This window comes from Loxodonta africana, chromosome 21 (genome assembly GCF_030014295.1).
Source record: "Loxodonta africana isolate mLoxAfr1 chromosome 21, mLoxAfr1.hap2, whole genome shotgun sequence".
NCBI classification, from domain to species: domain Eukaryota; kingdom Metazoa; phylum Chordata; class Mammalia; order Proboscidea; family Elephantidae; genus Loxodonta; species Loxodonta africana.
Genome location: NC_087362.1, coordinates 12,180,331 through 12,205,738, shown reverse-complemented (window position 1 = coordinate 12,205,738; position 25,408 = coordinate 12,180,331). Strand labels below are relative to the sequence as shown.

Genomic DNA, 25,408 nt, shown 5'->3' with positions numbered 1-25,408 from the left:
ATATTTATTATATTACTAGGTTCCATTGAATCCATTCCAACTCAGAGCAACGCTGTGTACAACAGAACGAAGCACTGCCTGGTCCTATATAATCCTCATAATCATTGTTATGCTTGAGCCCATTGTTGCAGCCACTGTATCAAGCCATCTTGTTGAGGGTCTTCCTCATTTTTGCTGACGCCCTGCTTTATCAAGCTTGATGTTCTTCTCCAGGGACGTATCCCTCCTGATAACATGTCCAAACCATGTGAGACGTTGTCTTGGCATCCTCCCTTCTGAGAAGCATTCTGGCTGTACTTCTTCCAAGACAAATTTGTTCATTCTTTTGACAGCACATGTTATATTCAATACTCTTTGCAAACACCATAATTCAAAGGTGTCAATTCTTCTTCGTTATTCCTTATTCACTGTCTGGCTTTCGCATGCATATGAGGTGATCGAAAACACCATAGCTTGGGTCAGGTACACCTTAGTCTTTAAGTGACATCTTTACATTTTAACACATTTTAAGAGGTCTTTGCAGCAGATTTGCCCAATGCAATGCATCATTTAATTTCTTAACTGCTGCTTCCATGGGCATTGATTTGGGATCCAAGTAAAATGAAATCCTTGACAATTTCAATTTTTTCTCTGTTTTATTATGATGTTGCTTATTCATCCAGTCATGAGAATTTTTTTCTTTATGTTGAGATGCAATGCATACTGATGGTTGTAGTCTTTGATCTTCATCAGTAAGTGCTCCAAGTCCTCCTCACTTTCAGCAAGCAAGGTTGTGTCATCTGCATAACACAGGTTGTTAATGAGTGTTCCTCCAATCCTGACGCCCTGTTCTTCTTCATATTGTCCAGCTTCTGGGATTATTTGTTCAGCATACAGATTGAAAAAGTATGGTGAAAGGATACAACCCTGATGTACACTTTCATGACTTTAACCCACACAGTATCCCCTTGCTGTGTTCAAATGACTGCCTCTTGATTATGTACATGTTCCTCATGAGCACAATGAACAGTTCTGATATTCCCATTCTTTGCAATGATATCCAAAATTTGATGATCCAGTCTAATGCTTTTGCATAGTCAGTAAAATGCAGGTATTCTCTGCTTTCAGTCATGATCCACCTGACATCAGCAATGATATCCCTTGTTCCATGTCCTCTTCTGAATGAAGCTTAATTTCTGGCAGTTTCCTGTCGATGTACTGCTGCAACTGCTGTTGAATGATCTTTAGCAAAATTTTACTTGCATGTGATATTTTTAATGATTTCTTACTTTCTTCATGTATGCTGTCCTTGATGTCATTTCACAGCTCATCTTGTATTTGGTCATTAGCATCAACACATCAAATCTCTTCTTGAGATGGTCTCTAAATTCAGGTGGTATATACTCAAGGTTGTACTTTGGCTCTCGTCCACTTGTGCTAATTTTCTTCAGCTTCAACGCGAACTTGCAGATGAGAAACTGATAGTCTGTTTCACAGTCTGCCCCTGGCCTTGTTCTGACTGATGTTATTGAGCTTTCCATTGCCTCTATCCACAGATGTAGTCAATTTGATTCCTGTGTATTCCATCTGGTGAGGTCCACCTGTATAGTCTTCGTTTATATTTTTGAAAAAAGTATTTGCAATGAAGTCGTTGGAAAATCCTATCACGTGATCTCCAGCATCATTCTGTCATCAAGGCCATGTTTTCCAACTACTGATCCTTCTTCTTTGTTTCCAGCTTTTGCATTCCAATCACCAGTAATTACCAATGCATCCTGATTGCATTTCGATCAATTTCAGACTGCAGAAGTTGGTAAAAATCTTCAGTTTCTTCATCTTTGGCCTTAGTGGTTGGTGCATAAATTTGAGTAATAGCTGTATTAGCTGGTCATTCTTGTAGGCTTGTGGATATTATCCTGTCACTGGCAGTGTTGTACTTTGGGATAAATCTTGAAATGTTCTTTTTGATGATGAATGCAATGCCATTCCTCATCAAGTTGTAGTTCCCAGCATAGTACACCATACGACTGTCTGATTCAAGTAGCCCAATACCTGTCCATTTCAGCTCATTAATGCCTAGGAAGGAGCCCTGGTGGTGCAGTGGTTAAGAGCTATGGTTGCTAACCAAAGGTTGGCAGTTGGAATCTACAAGCTGCTCCTTGAAAACCCTATGGGGCAGTTCTACTCTGTCCGATAGGGTCACTATGAGTTGCAACCCACTGGCTGGCACTTAACAACAACAATAATGCCTGGGGTATTGATGTTCATGTATTCCATTTCATTTTTGATGATTTCTGGTTTTCCAAGATTCATACTTCATATATTTCATGTTCCAATTATTAATGATGTTTGCAGCTGTTACTCTCATTTTGAGTTGTGCCACATCAGCAAATGAAGGCCCTTAAAGCTTGACTCTATCCACGTCATTAAGGTCGACTCTACTTTGAGAAGGCAGCTCTTCCACAGTTGTCTTTTGAGTGCCTTCCAAACTGAGGGGCTCATCTTCTGGCACTATATATATCAGACAATGTTCTGCTGCTATTCACAAGGTTTTCACTGGCTCATTCATTTTAGAATTAGATAACCAGGTCCTTCTTCCTAGTCTGTCTTAGTCTGGAAGCTAAGCTGAAACCTGTACACCATGGATGACCCTGCTGGTATTTGAAATACTGGTGGCATGGCTTCCAGCATCGGAGCAACGTGGACACCCCACAGTATGACCGACTGACAAAATGTGGGTGATTGATTCATATTAAGGTAGATATTTCCCTTTGCCTGACTACAAATCTTTATTTTAATGTTTCCTTCATTGGGACATCTTCTGTCTTAAACATATTCAAAACTGATTAGACTTTTTTCTTCTTGTGGGTCAGGAAGCCTCATGTCTGCCTGACTACTACATTCTTTAAGAAGAGAGACGTGGCAGAGAAAAAAGGAGAGAATCAAATAATAAAGCAGAAGGGTGCTTATAATTGGAAATGATAAGGAAAATATACCAATGATTAGATGTTCTTCTATTTCTTTCTAGTGAAAATTATACTGTACATTGAAGTCTTTATTGGATTATGAACCAAAAAACCAAACCTACTGCCACTGAGTCAATTCTGACTCATAGCAACCCTATACACTTATAAAAACCTATACACTTATAAAAAAAAAAGGAAGAATAGTCAGCAAGACACAATCACTGATGTTAACACTATAATTAAAGCTAACATTGAAGGAAGGTTACTCACTCATTTCCCCCCCACCTTTTGCCCCACCCTACCCTCCCCTGTTTCTTCTTCTTCCTTTCTGCCTTCCTTCTATCTATAAGCCTAAACTATGTTGGATAAAACCTTTACAGTTGCCCAGGAAACAAAAGGATTTAAAAGTCCTCTAGAGTATAGAATTTATTTCCAGTAACAGTAAGAGCACACATTTTCCTTTAATCAGGCAGAATAAAATCCCTAGAGACAAAGCTTTATAGGAAAAGGCTAGCAATTTTCAAGACACAAAAACGGAAAAACTAAAAAAAGGCTCAGAAATGTTAGTGTAAAACATATGCCAACATTTCCAACCTTGGCCCTCATGTACAGAACTATAAAAACAAAGACTGAAATAGCATGAAATTGGGTATCATTATTATATTTTTCAATTATAATATTAACAAAAAAATCTTACTGTGATTCTAATTGAATGAGTCACTCTCAATCTCTTATACAATGATAATTTTTTTTTTCTTTTTTGGAATAGCCTGAGTGTTACTTAGACTAACCTCTGCTTAGACTAATGCGTCTATAAACCAAGGAACCCACGAAATGCCTGTGGCTACCAGAAGCTGCTCTTTTGGAAAAATAATCATTTGATTTGAATTAGGTGATACGGGTCCTATCCCTGGCTTTGCCAACAAAATTAGTGTAGCATTCATAAAGATCTTGTTACTGGGTACATTCTCCTCCTCTGCAGAGTAATGGGGTGACCTGATATGATGAGGTGAACTGAATCCTTCCTCTAGGAGCTCTACCAGCTCAGTCCTGCCATATTTTCATCAGTAAAGTAGATTCAGGTCTATTCTGTGTTGCTTTGTAATTGGTTGAATCAGCTTAAACTAGTCAGCTTTATCGTTCCTCTTTATCTCAGCTCATGACCTAGCCTTCTACTGTGAAGATATAATTGAGCATTCAACTGATGAATTATGAAATCACAACTCCCATATTACAGCCCAATAAATTCTGCATCTCTTCTAACCTCATTGTATTCATTCAGTCCCAGAGAAAGTCAGTTTTCTGGTTCAAAAACTACCTTTCAACTATTGCCTTAAAACTCTTTTTTTTTTTTTTTTTTAAATCTTATCAATGGCTTTTTCCCATCTCTTCTGTACCTTTTTGTCTCTCTTTCTATGAATTTCCTAATCCATTGACTTATTTCTTCCAGGCTATAATCATGCTCAAATTTCTTTCCATTTTGAAACAAAACTTGACAAAGAGCTGCCTATTTTATATGTGTCTACTTCTATGTCCCTTCTTAATAGCCTCTTGTGAAAAATAACCTTTATTTTATTATTTATCATTTTCTTTTCACTTCTCAACATTATGCTAACATATTTGTACATACGTTTTGCACCAAAAATACACTTGAAAAGGCTATTAAAAGTATTCCATATTTCTGTTTGTCTTTATGGCACTTTATATTATTGATGATTCTTTGATTTCCAAACTTCTCTCTTTTGTTAGGCTCTGCGACCTACTGTTCCTTAGTACTCCTTCCTCCGTTACCACACTCCTTTTTTTTCCAATAACTCTCCTCCGCCTATCCCTTAGAAATTGATGTTCTTAAGGTAGTGATCTCCAAACTTGAATGTGCTTATGAATCACCCGGGAAGCTTGGTACAATGCAGATTATGGTTCACTAGGTCTGTAGGGGAGTTTACATGTCTAATAAGCTCCCAGGTGATGATTATTCTGCATCAAGACCCCAGGCAGGTGTTTTGGATTGAATTGTGTTCCCCCCACCCGGGCCAGGAAAATACATTGAAGCCCTTAACCCATAACACCTGTGAAAATGACAGTATATGTAAACAGGGTCCTTGAAGATGTTATCAGTTAACATGAGGTGGAACTGCAGCAGACTGGGTCCTAATCCAATATATGTGCTGTCCTTACAAAAAAAGGAGAACAGACACAACACAGACAGATAGACAGATGGGAAGATGCCTTGTGAATGAACATGCATCTATAAGCCAAGGAACCTATGAAATGCCTGTGGCTACCAGAAGTTAAAAGAGAAAAGAAAGGGTCTTCTCCTAGAGTGGGTAGAGAGAATAGCCCTGCTGACACCCTGAATTCAGACTCCTAGCCTCCAGAAGTGTGAGATAATAAATTTCTGTTGTCTAAAGCCATCCCCTCCATGGTACTTTGTTATGACAGCCCTTGGAACTAATTTTCCACACAGCTTGGCCCAGTGGGTTATAGGTGTGCTGAATGATCCCCATATCAGCCTGCAGAGGGAACCCACAGGCCAGTAATCCCTGTGGGCCACCTGGCTTATTTGTTTACCCCAATGGGATGAAAACATACATGTGTGCCCAAATATGAAAAATGTTGGAAAGCTCTCCACGAGAATTATAACCTTACATTCCCATGTCTTGTACCCCCAACTCTATGCTGAGATTTCCCATTACCTGAATGTCTCATAGGCATAACATTCACAATATATATATATTTGGAATTATACCCATGAACTTTTCCTACAAGATTGTCCCTCTTCCTTTATATACTATTTTAGTTCATGGCACCATCACTCACTCAGTTAACAGAGGTATAAATAAGAGAGTTACTTAGACTAATCTCTCTTTATTTCTAATATATATTTAGAGGACAGGTGTACTTTTCATTCCTCACACATATTTCTTTCTCTGTACTTTTGGACTATATTATTGCATTGACCATGTGCTACTGTCTCTGACTCCAGTTTTGCCTCTCTCTCTGCTCAAAATACTTTCGTATCAATTCTCCATATTGCTTCTTTAGTGACATTTTTGAAACACAATCTGATCATGCTTCTTTCCTATCTATATTAGTTCCTTTTTGCTTCAGTTAAATATTGTATTCCTTGTGGCAGAATGAAAAACAGGATCTGAAGCCACTGGACATCCCTTTAAAAATACTTCCAAGTAGGTGGGGCCAAGACGGTGGAGTAGTCAAACGCTTCCAGTGGTCCCCCTGACAATAAAGATCCAGAAAAACAAGTGAATCAATTATATATGACAATCTAGGAGCACTGAACATCAAAGGCAAAGTTGAGGAATCAGGCTGAGTGGCAGGGGAAGGGAGAGATGATTCAGAAGCAGCGAGGAGTTACCAGACCTGACCTGGTGGGAATAGGCACCCTGCAGGCCAGACTGGCTTATGAATGCAGTGAGGCAAGCAGTGGCTATCAGGATGAGTTTTCCACATTGGGAGAGACCGAATGGCAGAGAGTCTGCTCAACCCTCCAGAACCAGCGAGAAGTGGCCCTCAATTGGCAAAAATTAAGTACATGTGTCTAATGTACTGTGCGGGTAAAAAGATACCCCATTTGGGAAGAACTGTCCCTGCTCCCCCTGCGCTCTGCACCAGGTCCTAGGTCAACTTCAGCAATTGCTGATTGCTACTCCCCCTGGGCTGGAAGTAGGGCCCATCATGTGCCCTGAACCATTCTCTCCACCTGGGAGAGGGAAAAACCTAACAAACAGGAAAAAATAACCTGCCAGCTCCCCTAAGCTAGGAACTCAGTGTGGATACAGCTCCTTTGCCTAGGCACAGGCATAAGGGGTCCGCAGACTTTGAGTGGTTTTCACCTCTGCATAGATCTGTGTGGCCCCATTTAAACAGCATAGGCCATCATATCACAGTACAACAGGGTATATACCTGAAGCCTAACTTCACTGTATTGGTTATATGGTGGAGCGGCAGGTTTGTGACTTTTGACACCATTAAGCAAGGTCCTCACTCACATCTGGGGCCTGAGGACTGGTGGCTCCACCCATCCCACCTAGCCACTGGCAACAGGGGTCCAAGAATATGTGGTGCCTCCCAGTCCTTACAGCCAACAGCAATGGGTGCCCATAGTCTGGCTGCAAAGCCCACCCACTTACACAGTCTAGGGAACAGGGACATGCTTTCCTCCTGGATACTGAGGGGCAGCCATCAGACCCTGCATTCTCAGCATGTGGTCTCCTACTGCAGCCAGATACCTCTGCCTACTCCAACCACCCCTGCCCATCTAGGACTGTAGGTAAAAGTCTACACCACACACCTGGTGACGGACTATCTGGAAACCTGAATTTAATCCATACAAGAAAAGTAAATGGACTCCTGGGCTAAAATAGCTAATAACAAATCTAACCACTTGGTGACAGGACATTAGAGCTTCGAAGGGGCCAGTAAGCAAACTAGCTCACACAAACAGCCTATGTGGACATATCAAAACGAAGCAAAACAAGAAACTAAAATACAGTAAGCAAACATAAAATAAATAAATATAATAATTTATTGATGGCTCAGGAACAACAGTCACTATCAAAGCACACAAAGAGGCAGACCGTGATGGCTCCAGAAAGCTCCCAAAACAAAGAATCAAGAAATCTTCCAGAGGAAGGTAACATCCTAGAATTAGCAGAGGTAGAATACAAAAGATTAACATAGAGATCTCTTCAAGAGATCAGGAAGGAGATCAGGCAAAATGCAGAATAAGCCAAGGAACACAGAGACAAAGCAATAGCGGAACTTAAGATTATAGAAGGTCAGGATGACAAATTTACCAGGAGGCAAGAATCCATAGAGAAACAGCAAGTAGAAATCCAGAAGATTAACAATAAAATTTCAGAATTAGACAATTCAATAGAAAATCATAGAAGAATTGAGGCAATGGAAGTCAGGATTATTGAGACTGAAGATAAAGCAATTGACACCAACTTATTTGAGGAAAAATCAGATTTAAAAATTTTAAAAATGAAGAAACACTAAGAATTATGTGGGACTCTATCAAGAGAAATAACCTAAAAGTGATTGGAGTATCAGAACAGGGGGGATAATAGAAAATGCAGAGAGAATTGTTGAAACTTTGTTGGCAGAAAACTTCCCTGATATTGGGAAAGATGAGAAGATAGCTATCCAAGATGCTCATCGAATCCCACACAAGGTAGATTCCAAAAAAAAGTCGCCAAGATGTATTATAATCAATCTTGCAAAAACCAAAGACAGAATTTTAAAAGTGGATAGGGATAAATGAAAAGTCATCTACAAAGGAGTCAATAATGCTAAGCTCGGACTAATCAGCAGAAACCATGCAGGCAAGAAGGCAAAGGGATGACATATATAAAGCCTTGAAGGAAAAAAATTGCCAGCCAAGAATTATATATCCAGCAAAAGTGTCTCTTAAATATGATGGCAAACTTAGGGCTTTTCCAGATAAACAGAAGTTTAGGGAATTTGCAAAAACCAAACCAAAATTATGAGAAATACTAAAGGGAGTCCTTTAGTTAGAAAATCAATAATATCAGATAACAACCAAAGACTAGAACACAGGACAGAGCAACCAGATACAAACCCAGATAGGGAAGTCACAAAATAAATAAATAAATAAATAAAATGCTGAAAATAGGGAAGCAGAGACATCAATACATGAAAGATGACAACATTAAAACAAAAAAGAGCAACTAAAAAAAGTAGTCATAGATCTTTCAAAAGGGGAGGAAGTCAAGGCAATATAAAGAAATAAAAGATTGCTTTAAACTTAGAAAAATAGGGGTAAATATTAAGGCAACCACAAAGGAAACTAACAATCCTATACATCAAAATAAAAAAAAAAAAAGAAAAACATAAAGACTCAGCAAATACAAAATCAGCAACAATGAAAAAGATAAAAAGATAATACATAAAGAAAAATGACTCAGCACAGAAAATTAAGTGGAACAGTCACACATGCACACACAAAAACCACATCCAAATGACAGCACTAAACTCATACCTATCAGCAATTATGCTGAATGTAAATGGGCTAAATGCACCAAAAAAGAGAAAGAAGGTGGTAGAATGGATTAAAAACATAAGCCATCCATAGGCTGCCTACAAGAGACACGCATTAGACTTAAAGACACAAACAAACTAAAACTCAAAGGATGGAAAAAAATATCTCAAGCAAACAAGAATCAAAAAAGAGCAGAAGTGGCAATATTACTTTCTGACAAAACAGACTTTAAAGTAAAACCCACCAGAAAGGATAAGAAAAGATACCATATAATGATTAAAAGAGAACATAAGCGTAATAAATATTTATACACCCAATGACAGGGCACCAAAATACAAAAAACAAACTCTAACAGAATTGAAAAGTGAGAGAGACGGCTCCACAATAATAGTAGGAGACTTCAACAAACCACTTTTGGTGATAGACAGGACAACCATAAAGAACTTCAATAGAGACAATTAAGATCTAAATGCCACAATCAACCAATCTGATCTCATAGACATATACAGAACACTCCACCCAGCAGCAGCCAAGTATACTTTCTTTTCCAACACACATGGAACATTCCCCAGAACAGACCACATATTAGGTGATAAAGCAAGCTTTAACAGAATCCAAAGCATCTTTCTCACCATAAAAGTAGAAATCAGTAACAGAAAAAACAAGAAAAAAAATCAAACACGTGGAAACTGAACAACACCTTGCTCAAAAACTACTGGGCTATAGAGGATATCAGGACAGAATAGAGAAATTCACAGAATAAAACGAGAATGAAAACACATCCTACCAGAACTTTTGGGCACAGCAAAAGCAGTACTTGGAGGTCAACTTATTGCAATAAATGCACTTATCCAAAAAGAAGAAAGGGCCAAAATCAAAATATTAACCCTGTAACTCAAACAAATAGAGAGCAGAAAAGAAGCCCTCAGACATGAGAAGAAAGGAAAAAATAAAAATTAGAGTAGAATTAAATGAAATGGAGAAAAGAAAAAAAATTGAGTTAACAAGACCAAAAGTTGGTTCTTTGAAAACATCAGCAAAATCGATAAACCACTGGCCAAACTGACAAAAGAAAAACAGGAGAGGAAGCAAATTACCCAAATAAGAAATGAAATCAGAAATATCACAACAGATCCAACTGAAATTAACATAATAACAGAATACTCTGAAAAATTGTACTGTAACAAATTTGAAAACCTAGAGGAAAAGAACAAATTTCTAGAAACACACTACCTACCTAAACTAATGCAAACAGAGGTAGAACAACTAAATAAACCTATAACAAGAAATTGAAAATGTAATTAAAAAACTTCCAACACAAAAAAGCCTGGGCCCTGACAGTTTCACTGGAGAATTTTACCAAACTTTTAGAGAAGAGTCAACACTACTACTACTAAAGGTATTTCAGAGCATAGAAAAGGATGGAATACTTCCAAACTCATTCTATGAACCCAGCATAACTCTGATACCAAAACCAGGTAAAGACTCCACAAAAAAAGAAAATTACATACCAATATCCCTCAAAAACATAGATCCAAAAACCCTCAACAAAATTCTAGCCAATAGAATTCAACAACATATCAGAAAAATAATTCCTCATGACCAAGTGGGATTCATATCAGGTATGCAGGGATGGTTCAACATTAGAAAAACAATCAATGTAATCCATCATACAAAAAAAAAAAAAAAAGACAACTACAGGATCTTATCAACTAATACAGAAAAGGCATTTGACGAAGTACAACACCCATTCATGATAAAAACTCTTAGAAAAATACCAATAGAAAGGAAATTCCAAAACATAATACAGGGCATTTATACAAAGCCAACAGCCAACATCATCCTAAATGAAGACAGTCTGCAAACATTTCCCTTGACAATGGGAACCATATAAGGATAGCCTTTATCGCCACTCTTATTCAACATTGTGCATAACCAGAGCAATTAGGCTAGAAAAAGAAATAACCCACTGCCATCAAGTTGATTCCAACTCATAGTGGCCCTATAGGACAGAGTAGAACTGCCCCTAGATCTTCCAAGGAGCGCCTGGTGGATTCAAAGTGCTGATCTTCTGGTTAACGACTGTAGCACTTAGCCACTGTGCCACCAGGGTTTCATCCGAATTGGTAAGGAAGAATTAAAAATATCTCCATCTGCAGATGACATGATCTTATACACCGAAAACCAGAAAGAATCCACAAGAAAACTACTGGAACTAATAGAAGATTTCAGTGAAGTATCAGGATACAAGATAAACATAAAAAATCCCTCTACACCAACAAAGGGAAATTTGATGAGGAAGTCACCAAAATCAATACCATTTACAATAGCCCCCAAGAAGATAAAATACTTCTTGGGGGCTAGAATAAATCTAACCAGAGACGTAAAATACCTGTACAATGAAAACTGTAAGACCCTACTACAAGAAACCAAAAGAGACCTACATAAGGGGAAAAATATACCTTGCTCATGGGCAGGAAAACTCAACATTGTGAAAATGTCTATTACACCAAAAGCAATCTACAGATGCAATGCAATCCTGATCCAAATTCCAATGGCATTTTTTAACGAGATGAAGAAACAAATCACCAACTTCTTATGGAAAGGAAAGAGGCCCCAGAGAAGTAAAGCATTATTGACGAAGAAGAACAAAGTGGGATTTTAGATTTTAGAACCTATTATACTGCCAAGTAGTCAGAACAGCCTGGTACTGGTACAAAAACAGGTAGATAGACTAATGAAGTAGGACTGAGAATCTAGACGTAAATTCAACCATCTGTAAGTAGCTGGTATTTGATAAAGGTCCAGGGTCCTTTAATTGGGGAAAAGGCAGTCTGTTTAATAAACAGGGCTGGTACAACTGGATATGCAAAAAAAAAAAAAAAAGACCCATGCCTTACACCAAACTAACTCAAAATGGATCAAAGACCTAAATATAAAATCTAAAATGATAAAGATCATGGAAGAAAAAATAGGGACAAGGCTAGGAGCCCTAATACATGGCATAAACAGAAAACAAAACATTACTAACATTGCACAAACACCAGAAGAGAAACTAGTCAACTAGGAGCTCCTAAACATCAAACACTTATGCTCAACAAAAGACTTCATCAAAAGATTAAAAAGACGACCTACAGACTGGGAAAAATTTTTTGGCTACAACAAATTCGATCAGCATCTAATCTCTAAAATCTACAAGATACTGCAGAACCTCAACAGCAAAAAGACAAACAACTCAATTAAAAAATGGGCAAAGGATATGGACAGGCATTTCACCAAAGAAAACATTCAGGCGGCTAACAGACACATGAGGAAATGCTCATGATCGTTAGCCATTAGAGAAATGCAAGTTAAAACTACAATGAGATACCATTTCACAACAACAAGGCTAGCATTAATCTAAAAACACAAAATAATAAATGTTGGAGAGGTTGTGGAGAGACTGGAACACTTATACATAGCTGGTGGAAATGTAAAATGGTATCACCGCTTTGGAAATCAATTTGGTGCCTCCTTAAAAAGCTAGAAATAGAAATACCATATGATCCGGCAATCCCACTCCTTGGAATATACCCTAGAGAAATAAGAGCCATCACAGGAACAGATACATGCACCCCTATGTTCATTGCAGTACTATTCACAATAGCAAAAAAGATGGAAACAACCTACGTACCCATCAACAAATGAATGGATAAACAAATTATGGTATAGTCACACAGTGGAATACTATGCAATGGTAAAGAACAAGGATGAATCCATGAAACATGTCATAACATGGATGAATCTGGAAGGCATTATGCTGAGTGAAATTAATCAGTCACAAAAAAGGACAAATATTGTATGAGACCACTATTATAAGAACTCAAGAAAAGGTTTACACACAGAAGAAAACGTTCTTTGATGATTATGAGGGTGGGGAGGGAGGGAGGGGGTACTCACTAACTAGATAGTAGCCAAGGATTATCTTAGGTGAAGGGAAGGACAACACACAATACAGGTGAAGTCAGCACAACTGGACTAAACCAAAAGCTAAGAAGTTTCCTGAATATAACCAAACACTTCAAGGGACAGAGTAGCAGGGGTGGGGGTCTCAGGACCATGGCTTCAGGAGACTTCTAGGTCAAATGGCATAACAAAGTTTATTAAGAAAATGTTCTGCATCCCACTTTGGTGAGTGGTGTCTGGGTTCTTAAAAGATAGGAAGTGGCCATTTAAGATGCATCAATTTGTCCCAGTCTACCTTACCTGGAGCAAAGGAGAATGAAGAACACCAAAGACACGAGGAAAATACTAGCTTAAGAGACAGAAAGGGCCACATAAACCAGAGACTGCATCAGCCTGAGACCAGAAGAACTAGATGGTGCCCAGCTACCACCAATGACTGCCCTGACAGGGAACACCACAGGGAGTCCCTGAGGGAGCAGGAGAAAAGTGGAGCACAGAACTCAAATTCTAGTAAAAGGACCAGACTTGATGGTCTGACTGAGACTGACTGGACACCGGAAGACTTGACCACCAGACTCTCTGTTAGCCCAGAACTGAAGCCATTCTCGAGGCCAACTCCTCAGACAAAGATTGGACTGGACCATAAGACAGAAAATGATACTAGTGAAGAGGGTGCTTCTTAGCTCAAGAAGATATCTGGAGGCAAGATGAGAAGGCAAAAAAGGGACAGGAGCTGGTTGAATGATACGGGAAATCCTGGGTGGAAGTGAGGAGTGTGCTGTCATACAGGGAGAGCAACTAGGGTCACATAACAATGTGTGTATAAATTTTTGTATAAGAAGTTGACTTGAACTGTGAACTTTCACTTAAGGCTCACACACAAAAAAACTTCCAAGAAGTTAAACCTGCCGTGTCTACTTACATATATTGACCAGAGCTTGGCTACATGGATATACAGAGCTGCTAGGAAAACTGAGATATGGTTAACTACATGGAGCTGCCTTCTAAGGGAGATCTACGTCTTCTTTCAGATTAGAATACAGCTAGAATGGCTGCAATCAAAGCACCTATCTTGGACTTCAAGGGAGAAACACCATATTAAAGAGAAGGATGATAGAAGAATTGGAAACTCCCATTTCAGCCTTTGTCCACTTCCCTAGATTTTCTTGTTTGAGAGGAAGATAAAACCATCTTTATTAAATCAATGTAATTTCATATTTCTGTCACTCACAAATGAACCTAATATGAACTAAAACAGCCATAAAGGGCTAGTCGAGTCATTACTTGATTATTTTTCTGCCACTCAATATCTCTCTCATCTACCATTATAATGTATATTAAAAAAAAAATAATAATGTATATTAGAAACAAAAAAAGAGATTTTGAAATAAAGGCTACTGATATTAACAAATGAAGAGAGATAAATTATAGCTATAATGCTAAGTATACATTTTCTGTTGAAGAGGAATTATCATATTTATGACTGCCAGTTAAAGAAACTCTACTCTGTAGATGGATGCAGGTCTACACATCACATCTTTGAAGCAGCATATTGAATACAATTACTCAGTCTATAGAAATGTCACTCATCCCTTCGAAGACAGAACTGACACCTGACCCCTAGTCTTCTTTCTCCAGGTTCCTTTGTATTTACATGTGCACACAAAAAATGCATATGGAAAGAAGATAAAATGTAATAAAAGTTAATTTAAGAAAATGTCTAAACTAAATCAAGTATTTCTTATAGAGGCATAAATCTTTTTTTTTTTTTTTACTACTATGTTTTTGAGCTTGAGCTTGCATTTTCTCCAGGAATTTGAATGTATTTTTTAATATCAATAAGCTTTTACAATATGGTATTTGCAATAACTGACTTATACGATAGCTATACATGCACACACCAAAAGAAAAGAAAAAAGAACAACCCACTGCTGTTGAGTTGATTCTGACTCATGGTGACTCCACGTGTTATAGTGTAGGATTGCTACATAGGGTATTCTTGAATTGCTACGTAGGGTATTCTTGGTTGTAATCTTTACAGAAGCAGATTGCCAGGCCTTCATTTCATGGTGCTGCTGGATGGGTGCAAACAGCCAACCTTTAGGTTAGTAGTTGAGCACAAACCATTTGTATCACCTAGAGACCTAGGCACACACAGAGAATGATAAATACCTTGACCTTCTAAAGTTCAGCAAAATTTGAAGTTCACATGTTATGATTTAGGGGCAAATATTTAGACTGCACATGCAACTTAGTTCTTTGCTATAGTTTCAGAAGGCACCAACCAAGGTCTGCATCAAAGTCAATGACTTGATGATTCATTTCCCCCCCTCCGCCCCATTTAAGATTTGTAGGGAAAAAAAAAGACACTCTAAATTTCAGAGATTTGAAGGGACTAAAAAAAAAAGAGTTCATAATCTTTTGAAGTGTTTCAAAGTCTTTACAAAGAAACAGCATAAAGCAGAAAGGAGATTTCTAATAGTTCTAGCCATACAATCCTCCCTTGACTGTATTCTTCTCAATAAATAAAACTGAAGGCAAGTTAGGGACACAGCAGATTCATTTACTCTCACTAGGCAGTGAGATGTCCTATACAAAGATGGGTCCCTTAGTGTTTTAATAGACTAAGAATGGTAATTTTCTTCTTATAAGAGAATTATTTAAGCACTGGTAGAAAAAATTGTTTAACACATACTGGAATTTTTTTTTTTTAATAAGAAGGTCACTTACAGAGATAGGTTTTAAGTTCTTGGGGACAAGATTTTATTATATACTTCCTTCTTTATCCTTTGTCAGTAATAAAGTTTTTAGCTTGTAAAACTATGAAAATTCATAAATCTGTTTTTCTGATGTTTGTTTCACTTCATCTACTGATAAAAAAGTTTTAAGTCTCAGACTTTTAATACACAAAACAAACATATTTTAAGTAATGAAAATTAACAAACATATATGTATATTGATATCAACAGAACAAGTGAACACAAAATAGTTTATCGGCATGCAGTCTTCTTTTGCAATCAAGTGATAACTATAAAACACCACATTGTATTTGAGAAACTTGTTATTTAACACACGTTTGCCAATGTTTCCTAACACCCTAAAATAGTCATATAATCTTCCTAAGGAATTTAGTCCTTAAACAACAGAAAGCATAGATTTTTTTTGACAAGAAAAAAAGGAAGCATAAGCCTTGCATGGTAGGAATGTTAGTAAGAAGTCAGCCATATCCTCCATCTCACAGGGAAACTGGTCTGTTGCCTCTTCTAACAATACTTTTCCTACCTGAAATGTTCTTTCCCCTTTTCTGCTCATTCTAATAACATCAATTGCTCAAGGTCCATTTGTATTCTCCTCCCCTTTATGATCACCACCTTTCCATCAGTTTGGCTTGAGTGTTGGTATGAGGCTGGAAGCTATGCCACCAATTTTCCCACTGGTAGAAACTTTCCACTTCATATGGAAAAAGAAAGAGCCTCTAGATAAGAAAAGCATTACTGAGGAAAAAGAACAAAGTAGGAGGACTCATACTACCTAATCTCAGAGCCTACTACACAGCCACTGTAATCAAAACAGCCTGGTACAGGTACAATGACAGACACATAGATCCATGGAACAGAATTGAAAATACAGATGTTAGTCCATCCACCTAAGGTCAGCTGATCCTTAGCAAAGGACCAAAATCCATTAAATAGGAAAAAGACAGTCTTTTTAACAAATGGTGCTGAAGAAACTGGATGTCCTTCTGTAGAAAAAATGAAAGGACCCATACCTCACACCATACACAAAAACTAACGCAAAATGGACAAAGACCTATGTACAAAACCTAAAAGGATAAAAGTCATGAAAGAAAAAATAGGGACAACACTAACCCGGTAACCCAGTGCCGTCGAGTCAAATCCGACTCATAGCGCTCCTATAGACAACACTAGAGGCCCTAATAATACATTGCATAAATAGAATACAAACCATAACTAACAATGGACAAACGCCAGAATATGAACTATATAACTTGGGGCCCCTAAAAATTAAACAGTTATGCTCATCAAAAGACTTCACCAAAAGAATAAAAGAATTACAGACTGGGAAAATGTCTTTGGCTGTTATGTATCTGACTAGGGACTGATCTCTAAAATCTACAGAATATTTCAAAACCTCAATAACAAAAAGAAAAATAACCCAATTAAGCAATGGGCAAAGGATATGAACAGACATTTCACCAAAGAAGATATTCAGGTGGCTAACAGACACATGAGGAAATGCTCATGATCATTATCCATTAGAGAAATGCAAATCAGAACTACAATGATATACAATCTCTCCCCAGCATTACTGGCACTAATCAAAAAATCAGAAAATAACAAAAGTTGGAGAGGTTGCAGGGAGATTGGAACTCTTATACAGTGCTGGTGGGAATCCAAAATGGTACTGACCGAGATTGGAGAAATCCTGAAAATATAGCCCCCAGAAACTCTTTTAAGTCAGTACTGAAGTCACTCCTGAGGTTTACCCTTCAGCCAAAGACTAGACAGGCCCATAAAGAAACAATACGTGTAGCTCAGTCACGTATAGGAGACTAACTGGGCACACCAACCTAAGGGCAAGGATGAGAAAGCGCGATGGGACAGGAAAGCTGGACGAATGGAAATGGGGAACCCAAGGTTGAGAAGGGGAGAGTGTTGATATGTCACGGGGCTGGCAACCAATGTCACAAAACAATAAGTGTATTACTCGTTAAATGAGAAACTAATTTGCTTTGTAAACCCTCATCTAAAGCACAATTTTTTTAAAAAAAACAACCTAATTTGCACTGTAGACTGTCACCTAAAACACACACAAACGTACGGAGCACGGTTCTACTCTGAAACAGACGAGGTCACTATGAGTCAGAATCAACTCGATGACAACTTTTTTTGTTTGTTTTTTGGTGTTATATAAGAAAAATAAAGCCTTCTGTGCTTAAAAAAAAAATAGACATCATTCACACACTGTCCATGAGTGGGAAAAAGACCATCATAAGTGGTAAGCATAAAAACAAACAAACAAAACACAGAGGCAAATATTTGTGGTGGCACGTATAGGAAAAAACAAGTTCACTTTGGCCAAGAGAGAACAGGAATGAGAATTCAGTTTTTATTAATTAAAATTGTTTGATACATTTTTGCCTTCTTAGATAAAGAGGTCCTTATTGCTAGAAATTTTAAAGTTTAGGACAGGAACACTTATTAGAGATGTTTTCAGAGAATCTCAAATTAGGTAGGACACTGGATAGACCAGTCACCTCCAACGTAAGTCCAGTCGTCCTCTGTCAACACTGGTTGTATAACAATGTCACAGACATCTCAGGTTTTGGCAATAATTCCTCATTGGTTAGGGCAAACATTTGTGTACATTTATATGGAATTCTTCATCACTTACTTTGGATAATCTTCCACTTATTACATGATTTACAGAGATTGTTAACACCTTGGAATTTTTTGCTATTCCTAATTGCACCACTGATGTTTCTACTTCTGTGCTTTGAATTGCTTCAGGGTTATGGGTAATAATATCTCCTAAAATCATCTCTAGTATGGAGACTCTGAAAGAATTTCAGAAACCTACTAAGATGAAGCTGCTTTTTATCACTCTTTCCTCTTCTGATAGTATCTCTCTATTTCAGTTGGGTTCCTTAAAATATCCTTGCCATGTCGTCAGAACAGCTACTGTTCTGTAGCTAAACAGCTGCTTTCATTCACACACTTTCTTTTTGCTGCTCCACAGTTGATCCTGCCTTGGAATTCCTCTTCCACTTCAGAGCCATTCCTCTAGAGGCAACTCATTTGTTACTCTTCCAGACCACTTCCTCAAGCATGATGAAGCCAGAGGCTATACCATTCTCCAAATGAAAAACAAATATGCTTCCCCACAGACATTTGCCTACATATTAAGTTATTTTCAATAAATAATTTTAGCATAATTGTAAAGATATTAATTGATAATGGAAAAGAGTAGGAGGCAGGTTTGGTAGGACAATCAAGGCAGATCCACTATGAATATTTCATCATAATTCAAGGAAAACTGAGAGATCTATCTTCTCTAAAACTATCCCTTAAAAAGCTCCAGAGAAAATTTAAGCATGTGAAATGTATTATTCATGATTACAGGGTAATTTATCTAGTTAGTTGAAAATAGAATAACAGAAGGTTCTATAGTAAATTGATAGGTAGGAGTATGCTATAAAGAAGAGCAGGTCCTTGGGATCATAGCATAAGACTGTGATAAATCTGTGGGTTCCTCATTTGGTTATGATCAGTCTCAAGCCCACAGTTCAACCACAGGCTCTCTGATCACCTCTGTGTGCCCTGATTTAAGGGCTCTTCCCTTCTTAAAAAAAAGTTTTTTTTTTCCCTTCTTATCATGAATGTATTTTCCATTATTTCTTCTTTGCACACAGTATGACCGCCATTAGCCTTTGGACTGTTAAATCTACAGTTGAGGCAATCTCTTCATACCCTGCTGATGCCTGGATACCCAGCTATACTGTTAGCATCCCAAACTCAAAACACTCCAAACCAAATTCAACATCCTATTTTCTCCCAATGAATGATATCCTCTACATGATTCCACTATTTCTTTTAAATAGATTGTGGTTTGGTTAGCCCAGTAATCCAGTCTAGAAATAAGCAAAAATGATAAAAAAGTCAAACATGGTCCAAATGATAAAACAACAAAATTAACATTTTCTTCTCATAGTTTGATCATTGATATTTGTTTCTTTACATAGTTCTCACTTAAATTAATTGCAATTTTGAGGTAAACTCTCCCTCTAAAGGAAAGGGATTTATGGAGATATTTTCAGCCAAGTTACAAGACCTTTTCCATAGTGAGGACTGCCCAATTATAGTTAAAGTATTTGCTTCCAACTTTAATTCATATTCTATTCTGAAAGGATGATGCCACAACTCCCCATATTTCTGCAGATTTATTATTGTAGCCACCTTGATTGTAGTTTCTAGTAAAATATAATTTTAAACCATAAACTGTAATTCTTCAACTGAATTTGATAATCACCGTTCTTTAAGCAACTATAAACTCATGACATTCCTTTCTTGTAGAACACTCTTTCTATCTCAATGCGTATTTAAAAACATCTTACAAGCCTCACTATAAGTACCAAGACTTCTTGATAGCATCCCTACCCCTATAGTCCCTAAAACATTGCTGCTTATGCTTTCCTTTTGTCACTTGGTCTTTTGATTGATTTGCTTTAGAACATAGTTGTGTGGTTGAGGGAGAGAAAAATTATATAGAAAAAGAAATATTTCACTAGCTACTCTCTGAATCTGCAGAGCAAGCTGTTTAAAACATTGAGTAGAGAGTTGGGCCATGATCCATCTACACCAGGGAAGATTTATAACTACTCATAGGCATAAGAGGAAGGATCATATGCTATGTATGGCATACATTTTTTTATGTAGAATACTGCTGATGTATCTGCATATAAGAAATCATGCCAGTAAAAGTTGTTTCCTTTAAATACATTTTTCTTCAATAGCTGACATAAAATAAAGCCTACATTAAAAAATTTCTCCCTCATCCTCAGAAAATGTACCAAAAGCAAAAATAAAAATTCTATGCTAAAGGTTTTTTTCTTAGAATTTGAAGTAAACCAAGAAAATATTTTATTTATGAGTATCATAAAGTCTGAAATTCACACATTCAGTTTTGACACAATATAACATAATTTATTCATATAGCATGTCTGTGTTGGTATCAAACTACAGAAATGAAAAGTAAAATTGTATGTTACGGAAAGAATCATCTTAAATGAACTAATTTTGGCAGTTCCCCTTCTTTTGAAATTTGTTCTTCCAACTCTAAATCACTTATCTACATTTCAAAGAAAGCTGAACATCAATGCCTTGTTATTTTTTTATTTTATTGATATGAGAATTAGAACCTAATGACAATAGAAGAATTTTTTCATAAAACAGCAATTTCTGAGCAACGTGTGAAACTTTTAAAAACTTTACCCTTTGGCGTTTTGGATTTCTTATGTCTATGTCTATAACTTTCTCACTGGTGTGTATTTAAAGAATGATCCTCTTTGAAAACATCCCTTTTAAAATTACATCTCTTATCCTGACATGTTCTTACAATGAATGCTATTATAGAATACATTATAATAGTAAATATTTTGTTCTGCTTTTTTGCCTTAATAGAGCTCATTTATTAAAAAGTAGAAATTATTCCAGATAAAAGAAATAAAATATCATCCTGCAGGCTTGCAATGCTAGGCTAAAATCATGCTAGAAAAATTTATAATAACATTGCACTGGTCAAAGTTCGTACCAGTAAGCACCAGGAATGGTCATACATTGTTGATGGAAGTGTGAATAGATACAACTACTTTGGAAAACTGATAGTATCTACTAAAGCTAAACACACCCATACCCACCATATGATCCAGCATTCCTGTCCTAGGGAAAGCCTTGGACTCAACCCACGCAGGTCCCCAAAATGCATGTGCATGTGTGTGTGAGTATACACACATACATTTTTTTAATTTCAAGGATGTTCATAGCATCACTAGCCCAAACCTGAAAAATACCCAAATATTCATCAATATGAGAATAGACAAATTGCAATGTATTTATATAGTGGAATACTACCATACATCAATGAGAATTAAACAATATAGACAAATTGCATAAATGAAATATTTATTAAAAGAAAGCAGACTCGAATGAATATTTATATAAAGTTTAAAAGCAGGAAAGCAAACTTATTGTCATGTAAGTCAGGATAGTGATTAACTTTGGGTGAAGTAGTGCCTAAAAAAGGCCATAGTGGTTGGCTGGGGTGGAATGAGAGCTTCTGTGACACTGGCACCTCTATTTCTTGATCTCTTTATTTGGGGGTGCTCCCTTTGTTAAAGTTTATCCAGATGAAAACCTATTTTGCACCTATATGCACTTTTTTGTGTATATATTCCAATTAATTTAAACCTACAGGGAAAAAGGTTTGTTCAAGAAAATTATTTTGTTACAAATATCTATGTTTTCTATTTGTTGTTCTTGTGTCTAACTTGCCCTAGAAAGATGATTTGTAAAATTAAAAATATATATTTGGACAGTAATACTAAATTTTTTCTATATTTTTTTTCCTTTACACGTTTCCTTTTTGTTCAATACATCATGCATAGACTTAGTGGAGAAATAATAATTTCCTTAAAGCCATTAATTTTACAGAACATTTCCAGTAGAGGGAGCTTCCCTTTCTTTACTATAGGAAATCCTCTTTCGAGGGACATCACTGAAAGTGAAAATATTTAATTTTTCACAAATAAAGTGCTTCATAGAGTAATGAACTCCTCTCATCTAAAATTTATCTAAGATAAAGCAAAATTTGATTGTATTTATGAAAGAAGAAAAAAACTTGATGAAGGAATACAGGTATTGTGTAAACTTTTATTTCAGGTATGTCTTTTTCAAGAGATTATATTTTTGTTTTATTCACAAAAGATATTTCCAGTGAAAATTATTTGTTGTTAATCAAAATAAATTTTTATAATCACAACTGTCAGTTTAAAATACAGTTTTTGAGAATGTCAAGAAAATGTGACTAAAATCACAGAATCTGGTGATGAAGATGATATATCTAAATATATATTACACACAAATATTATGGTGAATTTCCATAATAAAAATTTCACTCCATTGGCTAAACCATTTGTATTACTGACATTAAACTTCCCAAATCTAAGTATCTATCAAAACTATTCTGATTTCCTTAAAAAGCAAAAGACTTTTTTATCTTCCTGTTTATTTTATCTATGTTTGTATATCAGTGTCTAAAATATTAAGAAATAAATTAAGGTACAACGGTCGATTTTTATTATATCATGTATTTGGTACTCCTTTTCATGATATTTCCACCAAAAATGTAAAAACTCTGTAAGCTGTGTTTTGATCACATATGAAATTCATGAAAATGTAAAGTTACAAGAAATTTATTAAAACATATTGTCTATGAAAATACTCTTACAACAGTTTAACCCCTTGTTTCAAAAAAGAATCAGTAATTCACAACTGACTCCCGTTACATACAAGTAAAAAAAATATATAACTTCCTGTAAGGTAGTTTTTTTATGGGATACACTGGTCTTTTTGAGGTAGGCCAAATGAAAAATTGACGTAGCAACACAGAAAATAAATTTTCATATTTCATATGAAAATCAGTGTATGCATAACTTAGTTAACTCTGATTATTTTACTTCAATATTATTGAAAATCTTGTGAGTCATAAAAATGGAATTCCTGTAATTATATGGTAATCGTAAAGTTTTTATTAGTAGTTTCAAAACCTATAGGAACAGTACCTTGCTTTTATACATTGTTTGATTAAAAACAGGGGTTAAATTCCCTGATATTTTGCCAAGTTTTTACTTCTCTTTTAATTAATTACAAAGAAAAAAAAAGCAGAAAGCCTACCAAATATGACTGAACTATTATAAGAAAATGACTTATAATAGAAGAATTTTCTTGTTCAATAGGGTTATATTACCTTCTTCCAAAAAGATTAGCCTTGAAATAGAACATATCTAGTAATTTATGCATGCTTTTGTCTTCATGTATTATTTGAGCTAGGCTCATTAGAAAATAGTACTTGCAAGATCTTTATTTTTATTCACTTAGTTCAACCCCTGGATATATCAACAATGTTCAGAATTTTTCTGATCTGTAAACCCTTATGTTCTATATTTCTGCCTTTTAAAAAGTTGACAATGTTCCATTCCCAGTTATGAAATATTTCACAAGTTTCACAAGACAGCAACACCCAGAATTCATAATCCACTTAAAAAAGCAAAACTCTCAAAGTGATTTAGGAAGGAACATTTAGGCTTCAGAAAGATTTTACTTTTCTAGGGTAAACTCAGCTGCTAAGAACATTAGATGCTAGTTTCCAAAATACGCTAATCAGAGAAAATAGAGCAAAGTTGCCTGTTTTTAGAGGTGTAAATAGACAGAAAATAATAGTTTTTAAGGGATACTTTCAACAGTCCGAATTCAGAATCGCAAAAAGCGGTTTCATCAATAACAAGTGGTTGTGACCTGGTACGGGATTAATGGGATCTCCAACTATTAAATACGAGGGGACTCACCTGAGTAACAGGGCTGCTTCCCAGAAGTAAAATCCAGAAACTAATGTCCGAAAGTGTCTCACGTGGGCCATGATACGGAGAGGTATTCACGATCCTGAAATTAGTCGTATCCAAGGCATGGAAAACCAGGAAAAAAAGCAATGGAAATGTGCAATCTAACCCCTCGTTTTGTTAGTGGAGGCAAACGATTTCAAGCTTCAGCACCTTAGACAGCTCCCCGCAGTCCGCGGAGACCCTCTCGCTCAAACATTTGCAATTCCTGTGAGACCCCCTTCCTTGAGCACTGAGCAGAGGGGGATTCGCAGGGTTACAAATGTGCAGGTGATTTATACAGTGACACCAGAATAGGGGTGAGACGAGGTGTCTGCAGTGTCTAGGCTCTGGACAACAGTTCACTAAGCTCTAGTAGCAAAGAAAGAATGTTGGTCCTTTCTTGAGAGACCCACGGCTGAAGGCGCTGCAGCAGCAGCGGGAGCAAGGATGCCTCTCCACCTGCTCCAGCGCTGCCCGCCGGAATCCCGTTCTCACCTTTGGCGAAAATCCGAGACAGCTAGCGCGGCAAAGGGAAGCGGGGACCGAGTCAGGCGACACGGTGTTGCCCGCCAATCACGACCGCACAGCGGGACAGAGTGACATGCCTCTCGGGAAAGTGGGCGGAGCCTAGCTCTTCCCTCTTAAAAAAAAAAAGGCATTGAGGAATTCGTGTGAAGCCTAAAAGCCAACCACAGGGAGTTGGGGGAGGGAAGCCTCAGGACTGAGAACTGGGAGAGTCAGGGGCTTTGTGAATTGGGTGACAGAACCGCAGGAGGACCATCCAGCGTTCCCTCCTGGGAAATGGTACAATTTAGTAACAAAGAGCCTTTTCGGATGTGACTGTGTCTCTTTGACCTTTCACCAAATTACAAGAGTTAACAGTAAACCCAGACCCTTGGGATGGTCTAGGGAAGATAGGAGTATGGGGTGCATGGGCACCAGCAGGGCTGGACAATCAGCTGCTTCTATAACCCTCACAGAAGCCTGGCGTGCTTCTGGCCAGGAAGAATTGTTGACTGGAGTAAACTGAGCTTCCTTCAGTAATAAAGATTAAAAAAAAATCAAGGTTGGGAAATATAAAGCGAGCTACTAGAGACAGAACACTGCTTACCATTTTTCCTACCAATGGTTTCCACATCTTTAAGTGAGAAAAAGAACTAGGTCATATGCCACATCTCTTCGCTCTCTTTCAATAATCATTTACATAGGGACTTGGATTGGAAGACTGGGAAATGGTGTGCGTGTGTGCCTGTGTGTGTGTGTGTGTGCACGTGAGTGTGCATGTGGGTGATATGTATGCTTATTCATGTATCACAA

The 25,408-nt window shown here is 37.1% G+C and overlaps 1 protein-coding gene across 2 annotated transcripts in view; it reads right to left on the bottom strand.

The window, feature by feature from the left end:
* The window catches only part of GLRA3 (glycine receptor alpha 3), a 240,913-nt gene extending 216,649 nt beyond the window's left edge, over positions 1 to 24,264 (bottom strand). For both annotated transcript variants that reach the window (XM_003415819.3, XM_003415818.3), the window contains exon 1: positions 24,059 to 24,264. In XM_003415819.3, the coding sequence (XP_003415867.1) occupies positions 24,059 to 24,129 (71 nt within the window). In that variant the 5' untranslated portion in view covers positions 24,130 to 24,264. The remainder of the gene's footprint in view (positions 1 to 24,058) is intronic.
* Positions 24,265 to 25,408: the final 1,144 nt, after the last annotated feature.